General features: G+C 40.1%; 1 protein-coding gene and 1 long non-coding RNA gene across 4 annotated transcripts in view; one reads left to right on the top strand and one right to left on the bottom strand.

The window, feature by feature from the left end:
- The window catches only part of stac (SH3 and cysteine rich domain), a 44178-nt gene extending 31203 nt beyond the window's left edge, over positions 1-12975 (bottom strand). Inside the window, exons 1-3 of one of the 3 annotated variants that reach the window (XM_042389027.1) lie at positions 12425-12975; positions 10886-10918; positions 8825-9158 (exon numbers count right to left, since the gene is read on the bottom strand). In XM_042389027.1, the coding sequence (XP_042244961.1) occupies positions 8825-9158; positions 10886-10918; positions 12425-12538 (481 nt within the window). In that variant the 5' untranslated portion in view covers positions 12539-12975. The remainder of the gene's footprint in view (positions 1-8824; positions 9159-10885; positions 10919-12424) is intronic. The other 2 variants (XM_042389025.1, XM_042389026.1) reach the window with 2 other exon arrangements.
- LOC121881308 lies at positions 1766-2787 on the top strand. The gene is made up of 3 exons (XR_006091743.1): positions 1766-2159; positions 2325-2531; positions 2617-2787. It is a non-coding gene; the product is annotated as an uncharacterized LOC121881308 (long non-coding RNA).
- Positions 12976-13981: the final 1006 nt, after the last annotated feature.

Here is a 13981-nt window from a genome sequence, read left to right as displayed (position 1 = left end):
AGACGGAAACCGAGAGAAATGTGATCCTGTCCTGAACCCTCATCGGTCAGCCACAGATCAGCAACGCCACAACAACAGCAGCAGCAGAAGAGGTAATGAGCACAACCTGGACCAATTTTTAGGTCACTCTAAATCAGGTCAGCAGATGATGCTGTTTAACGAGCACTTCGAGTTACCTTTCTCTTCAGGTCAGCAAACAATCTCTCTATGGTATCTTTAAGACTTATGTTTAAGCTCTACTTCTTGTTTGTCTCTCTGGGTGCACAGGGGAAGGAAGCAAATGAAGCCGCTGTTGATTGGCTTGCTTGAGCTGACTCATTCCAACATTGGGGAATAATGAGACGCCTCCATGTTAACTCGTAACACACCTCAGAAGGGAACAAACCACTGTGTTTCAGCGAGCGGACACAAGAAACTGACAGTGCTGTCCTCCTTCGGTAATGGCTGGGTAATGATGTTGAGTGTGTGTTTAGGTGCTTTTTCCTCCAGGCTCAGAGAACAGTCCAGGGCCTAAAGGCATTACAGCTGCGGGGAAAGTGAGTGACAGTGCTGCTCTCTCTGGCATTTTCTCTTTCTTGGCTACTCTGCCTTCATTTACACTACAGTAAGGACAAGACTCCAGACTGCCAGATTCTCCATACCTTTTTTCTTTCCCACAGAATCTTTCTCTCTTGCATACTTTCTCCCTCCGTTTCCCAGTCTTCCTCCCTACAGTATATCTCTCATGCTGCCCCCTTACAATAGCTACGTATTGATCCAATAAGCCACCGTTCTTACTTTCCCACCTCCTGATTTACTGTGCAAATAACCTTCATCTTGACAGTAACTCATCCACCTCCTCTTCTGCTTAAGCTCCACCAAAACACTGACCTAAGCAGCTCTCTTTGGTTTTGCTGACTTTGATTTGTTTCTCCAACAGTCATTTGATTTTTTTATTTTACAATTGAAAAACCTGTTTTCCCATCTGACGAATAAGGGAAATAAGGCCATGAATGCTTCATGCCATGCTATAGGTGGAGCACAGCTCAACGTTTTTTAAAGTTATAATGTGCAGGATTTGTCGGTTGGTGTTTGTAAGCACAGCATTCAAAGTTGGCCCCTCCTCCCTGGCTCAATCAGAGCTAGCTGAGAGTAGAGCAAGAGAGACAAAGAGTGAAAGCACAGCAGTGGTCCAGCGAGCTAGAGAGTCAATGAAGAGAGAGAGCAGCGCTGGCGAGAACAAAGCCGTGACTCAGATAAATAAAATGTTATTTTCTGATTGTTTCACGGCAGTTAAGTTCTAAAGCACAAATAAACATGCCCACACCTCCGCACAACCCTGCGGGAAGGTGCTGCATTGGCAAATTTTGTGTGAATGCCGAGCTTCATCCTGTCCGCGGTGGCCTCTCTGCTCTGCGTGTGTGTAGCTCAGCCCCGCTCTTGGTCAAGCAGAAACACAGACCTGCAGCTCTTTATACATCCGAGACACAGAGACAGAGAGCAGAGCGAAGCAGAGGAGAGAGACGGAGACAGCGACAGTCATCTTGTCGCTACACTACGAGTCTCAACCTCACACCCTACGCACTGCGGGCTGAGGGCCACACACCCACTGTGCAAAGGTTGACGCACAGAAGCATCCCGAACACAGTAAAATAATAAGAAAATACAGGCAGAGGGCAGAGTCTCTGCAGATAAATGCACCACCACACACTTCAAGTAGGTCATAAGTGATGATTCAGAGGGATTATTTTTGTATGAGTCTATACATTGTTTTTTTTTAGGAAAATCCTGCATATTATACCATTAATGTATCCATCTGTGATCAGGGGTCTTCTGAAATGAATTGTAAAGGGTACAGATGTTTTTAGAAATTAAATCTACTTGGAGCAATGAGGAGCTTCATGCAGCCTGCAGAGATTTCTGTTTATCTGAAAATGTCTGCTACAAACACGTGAGAGTTTAGAGACTAAACTATTTTTCAATTTATCTGTTAAATGGCACCAGGTGGTTCGCAGGGTTTTTTCTAACAATGTTCTGTTGCAATGTTTTGAAATAAACTTTTCCTTATCACAGGACATATCTGAACAAGACTAAGAGTGTACAGCAGTGCTACCAGCTCTGAAGCTGTGCTTTTGGCTAATATCAGCATGTTAAGATGCTCACAGCGACCATGTTAGAAGGTATAATGTTTACCATGTTCACCATGTTTCGTGTGTTAGTAGCTAATTAGGACTAAACACAAAGTACAGCTGAAGCTGAAGGGAATGTCATTACTTTTAATTTAATAAACCAAAGTATTGGACAAAGAAATTTTGATGGGTGGTGTGCCTCTCCCTCATTCCTAGTGTTTCTGCTGTTTGCACCTCCCCTGTGTGTCTTGTTGGTTCGCTGTTTGTTCTCTCTCTGTCTGTGTGTGTCTGTCTGGGCGTGGCACTCTGTTTCCCTCCTGCTGCCAATCAACCTGTACACCTGCAACCCATCCACTCATGCAGTATCTATTTACCCCGGCTCTACACTCCAGTCTTCGCCAGATTGTTCAGTCGGTCAACATGGTATCAATGTTATGGCCAAGTTCTCAGTCAGTATATCTCTTGTGTTTGCCTGAACTCTGTTTGACTCTGTTTTCCTGTGCCTCAGGTTCATTACCCATCTGCTGTCTCTGTCTGCCTGCCTCACCCAGCGTCTTGCCAGCCTGCCTTCCAGCCGACAGCTCAACTCTCTCTGCCCAGCCCGCTCCACCGTTGTTTTGGCTCGGTTCTCCAAACTCCCAACTCTACAATTTCTCAATAAAACTACATTTGAACTGTGGCAAGCCGTGTGTCTGAGTCCTGCTTTTTGGGTCCAAACTTACCTTAACCTCACAATTGCAGTCTGGACCAAAGTGGTGAACCAACCAACAGACCCATATTGCCATCACTAGAACTACGCTGCTAGCATGGCTAAAAATATCAGTCTGTAGTTTGAGTCAAGGTTTAAACTTGAATAAGTCAGCATGTCACTTTCCTTAAACTTTTCATGAACTGACTTTCTTCAGCTGACATTTTCCCTGCTGGCACCCATGCAGTTTGACATTTTACAATGCATTTTTTTTAAACAACAGACTGGTGTATGAGACATTTTTAAGAGGTGGTGGTAGACAATGTCAACTGTCGATTTTAAAACTAAAATGGACAAATGCAGGATCAGCAGAAATGCACAGTCATCCCAACTTGTGGCAGCTGTGTTCTTTGTGACATAAAGAGAGAAAATGCATGCATGTGTTGACGTATGTAATTCCAACTTGTAATAAAATACATGAAAACACTCCTCACACCTGTTAGCATACACATTTCACACAGTAGTTTTCACACATGCATGTGTTTATGCAGGGAGGAGTAGTACAGCGTCATTCAGCACCACAGTAGGATGACCCCTGACCTGCAGATTAATTTCTCTCTGGTCAATCAAAACAGTCATGTGTATTTCAGGGTTTTCTTAGCAGATTGGTGCATGTTAATCAAGTGAGATTAATCTCATATACGTGGTGAATATCAACTTGTCTTGTTAATCCCAGGACTTTGGATGCCTTGATTTTAAGAGTTTAAAGGATCTTGAGAGTAAATCATGTCAAATCCCTAAAAGTCGTTGCAGAATATTGGTAAATACAGACTGACAGTGATATTTTATAGTAGCAGCTTAAATTTCTGCATATTCCATCTATTACTCATATTACCACTAAATGTCCTGTTTGAAAAAAAGCAGATATATTGCAATCCTTCAAGTCTATGTGTGGAATTTGTTACATAAACTGGTCTGTAAATTATATTTCACCCTCTGTCAGACACAAAAAGCCTCCTATTCACTCATGTAGACGTTTATTTAATAAGCCATTTGCAGCGAGGGCCTGCAATCAATATCCCAGCATCAGCCAGTACTCAATCAGAGTATTTTTATGTACCAGGGAAAACTAATTAACTGTGAACCTCACAACGAGGACACTTGCTTTCATGAGCAAAAGCCACACACTGCACATAGTACTGAATTAGAGAAAAAAACATGAATGGAACTGAATAAGAGCAACCTTGAAATAAATTCAGGAAAATGTTGCCAAGTGTGCATACTGAATGCAGTTCTTAGATAAGGTGGATTCTTAATGGCTCTGCCCACCCACACAGGTGTTTGTAATTACTCAGGCTGATTTAACCTCTCGGGGTTTAAGGTGGGTGGAGCTTTGCTGGAAATAGACTTTTTTCACAGCAGACATTTTGACGTATCAAAGCCATCATTAGTAACATCACTAATGTCTGAATCCCATTTAGTTTTTCCAAATTCATGACCCTGGTAGAGTGCATGATGGTTCACCAATATGGCTTTCTTGGACACTTGAATGAAACTGAGCCGTTGTTAATGTTATCAGTTGTCCCTGTGCTTTTCCTGCTATGAAAAGTTTCTGAATGTTCACATCACAAGACAATTCGAGAATCAAGTGAGGGTTAAAAACACTGTGTATTGACAAAATAACACTAGTCTGATACATCAGAGCTTTCAGAAAACTCAGAGTTTTCTATATAGTTGTAATTACGACTTGGATGTTGACATGAACACTATTTAAAAGTCAGAATCTTGTAACTACGATAACGCCGACATTGGTGATTAATCTGGCGATTTTCTTGATTAGTCAGTTAGTCGTTTGGTCTAAAAAATGGTGTCGATCACCGTTTCCCAAAGCCCAAGGTGACATCCTCAAATGTTTTGTTTTGTCACGACCAATAATCCCCAATGCAAAGATATTCGGTTTGCTATCATAGAAAACTAACCAGTCCAGATCACATTTTGGAGGCTGGAACCAGAGCCTTTTTTTTTCTTAAAAAATGGCACAAAATAGGTGCATATTAATCTTCCGTCGATCAACTAATCAATTAATCATTGCAGCTCTGCCATGTCCCACTCTAACAGACTCTGAGAAGAGGTCTAATCAGGCAGCATGACTGAAAAGACCTGTGTGGGAGGACTATGGGTGTGTAGGGGTTTTACATTTCTTCTACCTGCCTGAAGGATTTGAGAACTTTTTAAAAAATGCAAAGTGGTTTTGCGGAGAAAATAAATTCAAAAGGGAGCCTCCTCTCATTATGATAAGTCAAGCAGATGAAGTGTTGACTTATTATTTGACTGTTTACACAAATGTACAATTATTCAGGTGTGTGACAATGTTGTCTCTCAAACTAATGAGGACAAATGACACTTGTTGAAACACATCAAAAGACACACAATATTAGCAACATGCTGATTAAAGCTCTGTGACTGTTCTGAATAAATTTGATGCAGCTAATCAATTTATATGAGAGTTTAACATGGAACTGCAAAGACAAACTGAACACAGAGAAAATCACAAGTTAAACTTTATATATATTATATAATATAACTTGTTGTGATCTGTATATAAATATCAGCGTAGATCTTTGTGGTTGAGTTAGCAGTCTAACATATATTGATAGATTTTACTGTCCTTATGTTGAATTACAATTTGCAGTTGACTGTACTAGTTATTCTCAGATGTTCAGTTGTAGTTTTAAAACAAATAAATGTCTACAGGAAAATTGTAAATTGTTTATCACTTTATTGAATATTTAGTTTGCTCTGCCTTCATGAAAGAGTCAGTAAGCACTATAATATAATTCAGGCTTTTTTATCATGGACGATATATTACATTTCTGCTGACTTTTTATATAATAAAGAATCCTGCTGCAGGAAGAAGGTGGGTGTTTAATATTTCCAACCTTTTACAAAATTAGCATATTATTATCCATCTGCTGAACACTGATTAATGTAAGGTGGATTATAAATAGAGCATCAGTACCTTTTTAACCAAAACTGTGAAAATGATTATATTGATCATGTAAATAACACAAGTGCATATTTCATTTAACCTTTCAAAGACCACTATATTTTTCTATATCCTATTATATACTATTTAATTTGTTTTATTTAGTATATTTCTATTGCATGTGTTCACTCCAAGTCTGGTTACAAAGAAGTTGTTGCTGTCTTTTGATATTCACAACTCATGGATTCATGAAATTACAAAATCTCAACCTGCTTTCTGAGAAAAAAATAGTGTAAAATAAAGCTGTGCATTTGTGTTTTCTGAAATAAATGACAAATGTCACAATAATAATCACCAGTTGCACAAACGAACATCTGTGCTTGCAACACACCATTTTGTGCACAGAAACATACAAGTAAATGTAGTTTTATGTGCACAAATGTTTATTTTTTAACTTCACAAAACCTCATTAACATTTATCAATCTTATGAAACGTGTAAATAATTACTGCACTATTTTAATATCATAAACCTGCTGTGATTCTAATGAATGGCCATTAGTATTTAATAATCACTATGCTACTCCTATCAGTTTGAGTCCCCTCCTCCTCCACCACCATCTCTCTCTCTCCTGCGTGCTGCTCTTTGACTCTGGGACACAGCATCAGACTTTGACAGCACCATAGCAGCTCATTACACACACACACACACACACACACACAGAGAGAGAGAGAGAGAGAGAGAGAGAGAGAAAACCACCCTCTGTGCTCTCTCTCTGCTGCTGACCGCACTGTTCTCATTAAAACAGGACAAATGAAGAAGAGGGCAGCATATTTTTTCATGAGTGGACCAGAGGGCACAGCACCTAACTCAGGCGCCACACTTTCATTACCAACAGACCACCAGAAGGCTATTCAGATTTGGCCACTTGATGCACCTCACTGACCATGCCACATAAAACAGAGCAGTGTTTGCAACAATTGTCAGAAATGTATAAATATGTTTTATGGAGGAATGACCAGTACTGATACTGATATTCAGTGCTTCTTAAATTTGTGCTTGTCATGGTGGGAAACCCTCTGAACCATGTTTATCATGGCATACTAATTATATAGTCAGGGGCAGAGAGGTCAAATGTGGTTAACACATCATTACTGGCAAACTATAAATTCCATCTACCAAGTGGGATACACATGCCTGTGCTGATGTTTGTTTGGCTGTTCGAGAACATCTCAAACATGGTAATGGTATGCAGATTTGTTTGACAATCCACAATTCTCAAAATCAAAATTTGTAAAGTATGTGTCTAGTCTTACAAAAATAATATTTTTTTCATGGTTGACTGCATGGAAAGCATGTTCATTTCATGTCAGGACAGGAAGTGAGATTTGACTCAATCTCCCAAGTAAAAACTTCCACTTAAAGGGGATGTATCATGCACATTTCCAGGTCTATATTTATATTCTACTACTACTACTACTACTGGTATATTTTTGCATGATTTACACCTCAAAAAAACTCCTTATTTATCTTTTACTGGCCTTTATGCAGCCCCTCAATTCAGCCTCTATTTGAAACCAGCTGTTTCAGCTCCTGTCTCTTTAAGGTCCGCCTCCCAATGAGCTCACTCTGTTCGTAAACAAACAATAACAGTAAGATTTCACTTCTTTTTCTCATTCTTTACTCAAAATGGAGATTTTGGCCGTTTTTTTTAGCCAGAAGTGACCATATTTGGATGAGAGGGTGGAGCTAACCCTGAAAAAGACTTTTTGAGGCGACCAAAATGTTACAATTAACTTTCATGATACTTATTCAATCTGGGGTCAGGATACGTAACCAATGTTGTCGCCAGGGTAGCCATGCCCTAAAGCATACCCTGCTTTATTGTCTATTTACTCTAAATGGGAACATAATTTACTAAATGGACATCATGTTGTACTGAAGAAGCCTTGAAACTAGCGATTGAGACCATAAACAAATTAGGAAAATGTTACTGAGTTAATAAATCAAGTGAGAAGTAGGGTCATTTTTTATAGACTTCTATACAACTGGACTTCTTTAAGGAGCCAGTGGAGTCGCCCCCTGCCGGCCTTTAGAAAGAATGCAGGTTTAAGGCACTTTGGCATTGGCTTCACTTTTCAGACCCGGAGCTACCTGCTTGTGTTTAACATAGACATCCGACATCATAACACTATATTAAAGTGTTAAAGTGTTTGTTTTTCTTAGTTTGAAAGACACAGGACAAAACTTTGCCTTTTTAAATGAATAATTTAAAATTGGGAAAATCAAGTTTCATTTAATTGTGCAAAGAAAATTCAGGGTGTTTTTATGCAGGTGCATTTACAAAGGCAAACTGATAAAGTATATATGCGCACAGCCTGATGCCATTTTATCTGCTACCAAACGTGATATCAGGGGTTTGTTGGACAGATGGTACGGGCAGCCCTTGTCTTTATCATGCTACAGAGGCCCTGGGATATAAAGACTTAGTGGTCTCTCAGTACTGATGGTTAACAAGGAGGGGAGCAGTCAGAGAGACCGGAACATCTGGCAAGGGGAGAGCAGGTAGAAGAGCTGGCGCAGCTGTTTTTTGTTATCTGACACCTCAGCAGACAGATGGAGGGACCTGCTCAGTGCGCAAACTAAGAGGATGGAGATACTTTGGTCTCATGTCAGCAGGTCAAGTTGGATGCTCAGGGTCAGGTGCCTAATTGTCTCTCTGTGTTTTGATACGCGTGGTTTGTGTGACAAAAACAAAGGTGTTTTAGGAGACTATAACCTTTACATCCTGCAGTTTCCACACCATTTATTACACAATCATTTAAATTCTGATGACACAAAAGTTTACTTACAGCTTCATCAAGTTATATTAATCTTGCAATGTAACCTTATGAAGGTCTCATTATGAAAAGGTTATTCTTAATGTTGTGATTGCAAAGTTCATTTGAAGATGTGTTTTTTCTTTGCTTTCTCCTATCGTATTGTCACTGTACTTTAATATTCTAATCACACAAATGAAGGAGGGAGGTGTCGAAACCCATACCTACGATCATGTGGTTGCAGACATCGCAGAACGTGGGCTTCTTGAAGATGTGCTCCATGAAGCAGTGTCCCGCCGAGTCCACCTGCAGAGGGTTGCGTGACTGGGAGCGCGACGTCGGAGGAGGAGCACACGGGATGGCCGGAGGAACCGGAGGGATGGGGAGGTTGGTGGTGTGCGGCGGGGCCATCCCGATGTTGCAGAGATGGCCCGTGCTGCTGCTCACGTCAGACAGCAGCTCCGTCTTGTTGTCGCTGCTGGTTCGGAAGAAGTTGTCGGCACTCTTGCTGCGGATGCTCTTGGTCTTGAAGGACAAGGAGCGCTTGAGTTTCTGCAGCTGAAAGAGAAGAAGAAGAGGAGTTGGAGAGGAAAGGAGCAAGGGAGAGAAAAAGACAGAGTAGTGAAATGCAGTGAGACGACAGAGGAGAGAGAGAAAAATTCAGGACACTTCGTGAAAGATGAAGTAAATCAATTCCTATAATAACCTAAATGAATTACTAACTCACAAATTCACAAAACTTTCAGGCAAATGTTTCATTGTCACTGATTTTGTCATCCACTTTCTCTGCTCCTCCTGTACAGTGATGGCCGATAAGACCATCGCCAGGGGCAACTTATTACTGCTCACTGTAAAACCTTTCAAGGTTCCCTACCTGGAAGCTAATGTGATTTCCAGGTTGGGCCAATACATCACATCAACACTATTTCTCACATGCTGTGCTGCCATTTCTGGCCGCAGCTTCTATTAATCTCATTAAGCTCCTCTTTTACAGTAATACTATTCATAATACTCCTCATTGACAACTCCTCATTTAGCCTTGCAATGTGTATTTCCTCCTCTATGAAACTCACTTCATTCTGAGCTCAAACAAGCAATAAAGAATCCCTGAGTGACTGTAATGTGATTTTATGGCTCTGGTTTTCTGGCTGGTGTGTGACTGCAGGTCTCTGATTGGGGAAATTGATTATGTTTTTAAGTAATTGATGGGCAGGGAAGGACTCCTAATGATCCATTATGTCCTATCGCACAGCACAGGCTGGCCTGTGCAACTGCAAACAGGTAAACACCTGTAGGGATTTGCTGTTTTTTTTTTTAACTGGGAGCTCAAGGTTGATCTATCCTCCTCCAAGTTTCCCAGCTACAAAGTAGTAGACAGTTTAAATCCACTGGCTGATTCTGAGCTGCTATCAAGATATTCTTATGAAGTCACACAGTTAAACTACCATACTGTGAAGTGAATAAACATAACGTACATTTGTTAGTTGTTGACATTTTAACTAGCATGCCTGAGCAAATTGTTTATAGTGCTTATCACTGCAGCTTTGGCATAGTGAGGATCAATCAATTCAGCGAGTCACTCTGGAAACAATCAATTTGGACCCCTTCTCTACCATTACCACCCACACACACTCACACACACATACAACACACATATATCCTGCAATGTAGTTGTTCACTTGCACAGGTTTTACATAACCTGAAAATAAGGATGATGGCAAAACATAATAACAACGTTAACACAGTTGGGTCTCTAGGTAACTATATCAGATAGATAAACACATTTTTCAGTATAATCAGTGTACTTATTTACAAAGGCTGTGGTGGCAAATGATTCTACACTCATTTCCTGTAAGGTAAAAATCTTAGCGATAAATCAGCAGAGTGAGAGGATGTGTGCATGCATCCAGGAGCTCATGCTGTGTTTGATGACACCAAATCTATAAGAGCTGCATTGTATCAGAAAGCAGGAAGGGTTAATGGGGGCTGGGCAGGGTGATACAAAACAAACAAAGAAAGCCAATCATCCTATGACACTTAATATATATATTCATATATATATATATATATATATATACACAAAAAACTAAATTTGCTGACACAGCCTTAGGGTGTCTTCTGGATGATGGATTTAATCTTGTGTGGCATTGACTTCACCAGGTGATCTAATTTAAAAAGCAGTAAAAGTTGTGATGCGAAACAACTTTTATCTTCTTATACATGCAGGTATGCTGTTATGCTGGACTGAACAGTACACTACAGTTTGCACAAGAGTGGAGCCTCACCTTGCGCTTCTGATGTTCAGGCCTCACAGTATTCTTAAAGGAGGAATAAAAACACAAACAGAGCTTTACTTAGCGTATATTAATAATATTCTTAAATCTATTGAGGAACTCGTTCTGCTTGTATAATGTCTGAGTAGGGCCGGGCGATATGGACAAAATCAAACATCATGATATTTTTCACTAAATACCTCGATATCGATATTGTGATGATATTGTAGGGATGATTATTTTTGCTTTCACAATATATTTACACAATGAGTCGAGATTTTTGATAAATAATCATCAATAACGTGGACATAATGACCAAGTGGGTAAAGGCAAATAATACAACAGCTAGAACAGTCTGGTAAGTTCAGAAAATTACAGCAATTTACTGTAATGCAGCCTTTAAAAATATCACGATATTACGATATCCAAAATCTAGACTGATATCACGATATCGATATAATATCGATATATTGCCCAGCCCTATGTTTGAGAACTATAAGTGTTTTTAAACACTTTCTTTAATCACTTGTTTGTCTTTCGGAGGTGTTCTACTGCTATAACAACCCCAGATGTTGGATGTGAGCGTAGTTATTTGGCAGAAGCTTTGAAATTATGTGAAAAGTCAGCCAGACATCTCCTGAAATAGCCACAGGTGCCAAAGTAAAAAGCGCACAGACAGTACTGTTCATCCCCGGCTGTAAAAATGTCCAGCATCTGTTTATCCAAAAAGCAAAAGCGTGAACTGTTTCTCTCAACTTCACAAGAGTTTGAATCTCATCTGTCCTGTAGTCAGGGACAGGAGAGGGGAGCTGCTGAAGCCATCCACTACCAGGATGACAAGTCCAATATTTTACTGCTAATTGTAGTAGTCTGTGCAACATGTGACCCACATAGATGGCAAAACGCCTGAGGCGGCTGTGGCTCTCTCATCACACAGCCTACATCAGCCACTAGTAGAAAGTACAAACCCATATGCCACTTGTTTATTAATATCTATAATATTAACACCAAATTGCTGCTTCCTTTGACACCACAGTACACCATGAACATGAAAACAACTACAAGGAGCTTTCGACAGCCCTTTACATCCTCCATGACTAAAGAAAAAACACAATATTTCCATTAAATTCATATAAAGACCTATAAAGAGCATGTGTGGTGCTCAGTAGTGAGCTGTGTGGTCCAATATCAAGATGTTATCTTACTTGTACTCCTACACTTAAAGGTTGTCTGTTGTACTAAATAATGAGTTTAAAGTGACTACAGTCCAGCTGATTAAATTTTTGAAGTTGATCTGTGAATGGTATCCTCAAATAAAATCAAGATGAGACTGTTGAAGCAGTTTTAAAAGGCTGTTCAGTGTGTGAGACGGTAATAAAAAGTGACAGCTTAAATTGCTCTTTTTGGGAGCTGATCCCTGTTGAGTCGAGTTTATTTTCGAGCTGATAGAAGTTTGCTCTATTATTAAGAGTTGGATGACGGTATATCCATCTTATGGTAGCCTAAATAAGAAATAATCTCATGGTAAATAGTAAATAATAACAGTCCTACCTTGGTTTCCTGCTGACTGGCTCTCGCCGTCGGGGATTCTGGTGTCTCATTCTGGTCCCGTTCGTCCTCTTTGCCCCCACTTTGGTCCTGAATCATGTTGGCCGGCGGGATCATCCTCTCTTTCTGGGCTCTCTTTAAAAAAAACTGTTGCTCTGTAGTGTTTGTTTTCTCCCCCAGCTGTTTACATGGTTTCCATTCCTCGATAGTCACCGTGACCAGAGGACAAGAGAAGTCATCCAGACTCACTGCTGTTGTTGCTGCTGTTGGTGCTGCTGCGAAGTGAAGATCCGAGTCTCATCCGAAAAGAAAAACGTCTTTAAGAGGCTGCGAGAGAAGTGTTTCCAAAATTAAAAGTTGGAAAGTACGTTCAGTTCAGCTTCAAAGTGTCCTACCCGTTTAAAGGGAGGCTTTCGCGTTGATCATGTCGTGCGTAATGCTACCAAGACATCTCCAAGTCCACGCTGTGCGCCTTGCGCCGCACACTGCCAATACTCAGATGGGCGGAGAGCGACGAAAGAGGGAGGGAAGGAAGGAGGGAAGGATGGGGAAGGAGGAGAAATATGACACAACGACTCTGTCCTCCCAAAACTCAGATGGAAGACACACTCTTGCCCATACGCTCAATTTAAATCACTAGCCTACTTCTCTTATAGGCTAAAAATATGTTTAACAGAGTATTCACATGATTTATTGTTTCCAGATCATTTTTAAACTTATTTAAAGAATTTTCTTGAACCGAGTCTAATCTCATGTATGGGCTAGTTGGCACTGATTGAGAAAATCACTTTACTGGCTTAAGGTTTTGAAGAATAATTAGATTTAAGAACAGAAAGAAGCTTGTTATGACCAATGATACCGAACTGTTTCGCCTTTAAAATGTCAAACTATTAATTAATTAATTAATTAATTTAGTTAATAAATGTTCTGGAAGCTGTATCTATTTAAACTATTTTTTGGAGAGAAAACACTCAAGAAAACACTGACACTATCTTTTATATTTACATATTGATAAACCATTAGCTACGAAATAAACAGCATTATAGCTTGTTCAGTGAAATATGAGGCGTCTCACCAGCCTAAGATGAGAGGTGTGATGCCGGCTATAGTGATACATCACGCTGCCTCCCTCCAGGCTCCCCTGTGATGTGATGTCCTTGAAGTTATATTGCGGGATGAAGGAGGCAGGCACCAGACTGCAGCCTCTTCACTCTGACAGGAATGCAAACACCAACACAGTCCCAAGGAGTGAGTCTCCGTATCCAGCTTGATATCAGTAGGGATTCCCTCCCCAAAAACTCAGCTACATCCTCTCAAATGTGACTCACTTGTCACTAAATGGCTCAAAATAACTGGTAACATTAAGAATAATCACTTGAGGGTTTTTGGTAAAACCAGCTATGTTTTTGTCAGACTCATATCTGTGGAAGTGTTATTTTGACACTCCTCCGCCACACATGAAATACAACCTCTTTAAAATTTATAGCATCATCAAAAGGCATCTATGCCTTTTGATGATGCTATAAATATATAAATAAATATAAATATACGTTTTATTCC

Source organism: Thunnus maccoyii, chromosome 16 (genome assembly GCF_910596095.1).
Source record: "Thunnus maccoyii chromosome 16, fThuMac1.1, whole genome shotgun sequence".
Classification (NCBI taxonomy): Eukaryota; Metazoa; Chordata; class Actinopteri; order Scombriformes; family Scombridae; genus Thunnus; species Thunnus maccoyii.
The sequence above is the reverse complement of the archived record's forward strand: the minus strand, read 5'-3'. Positions and strand labels throughout refer to the sequence as shown.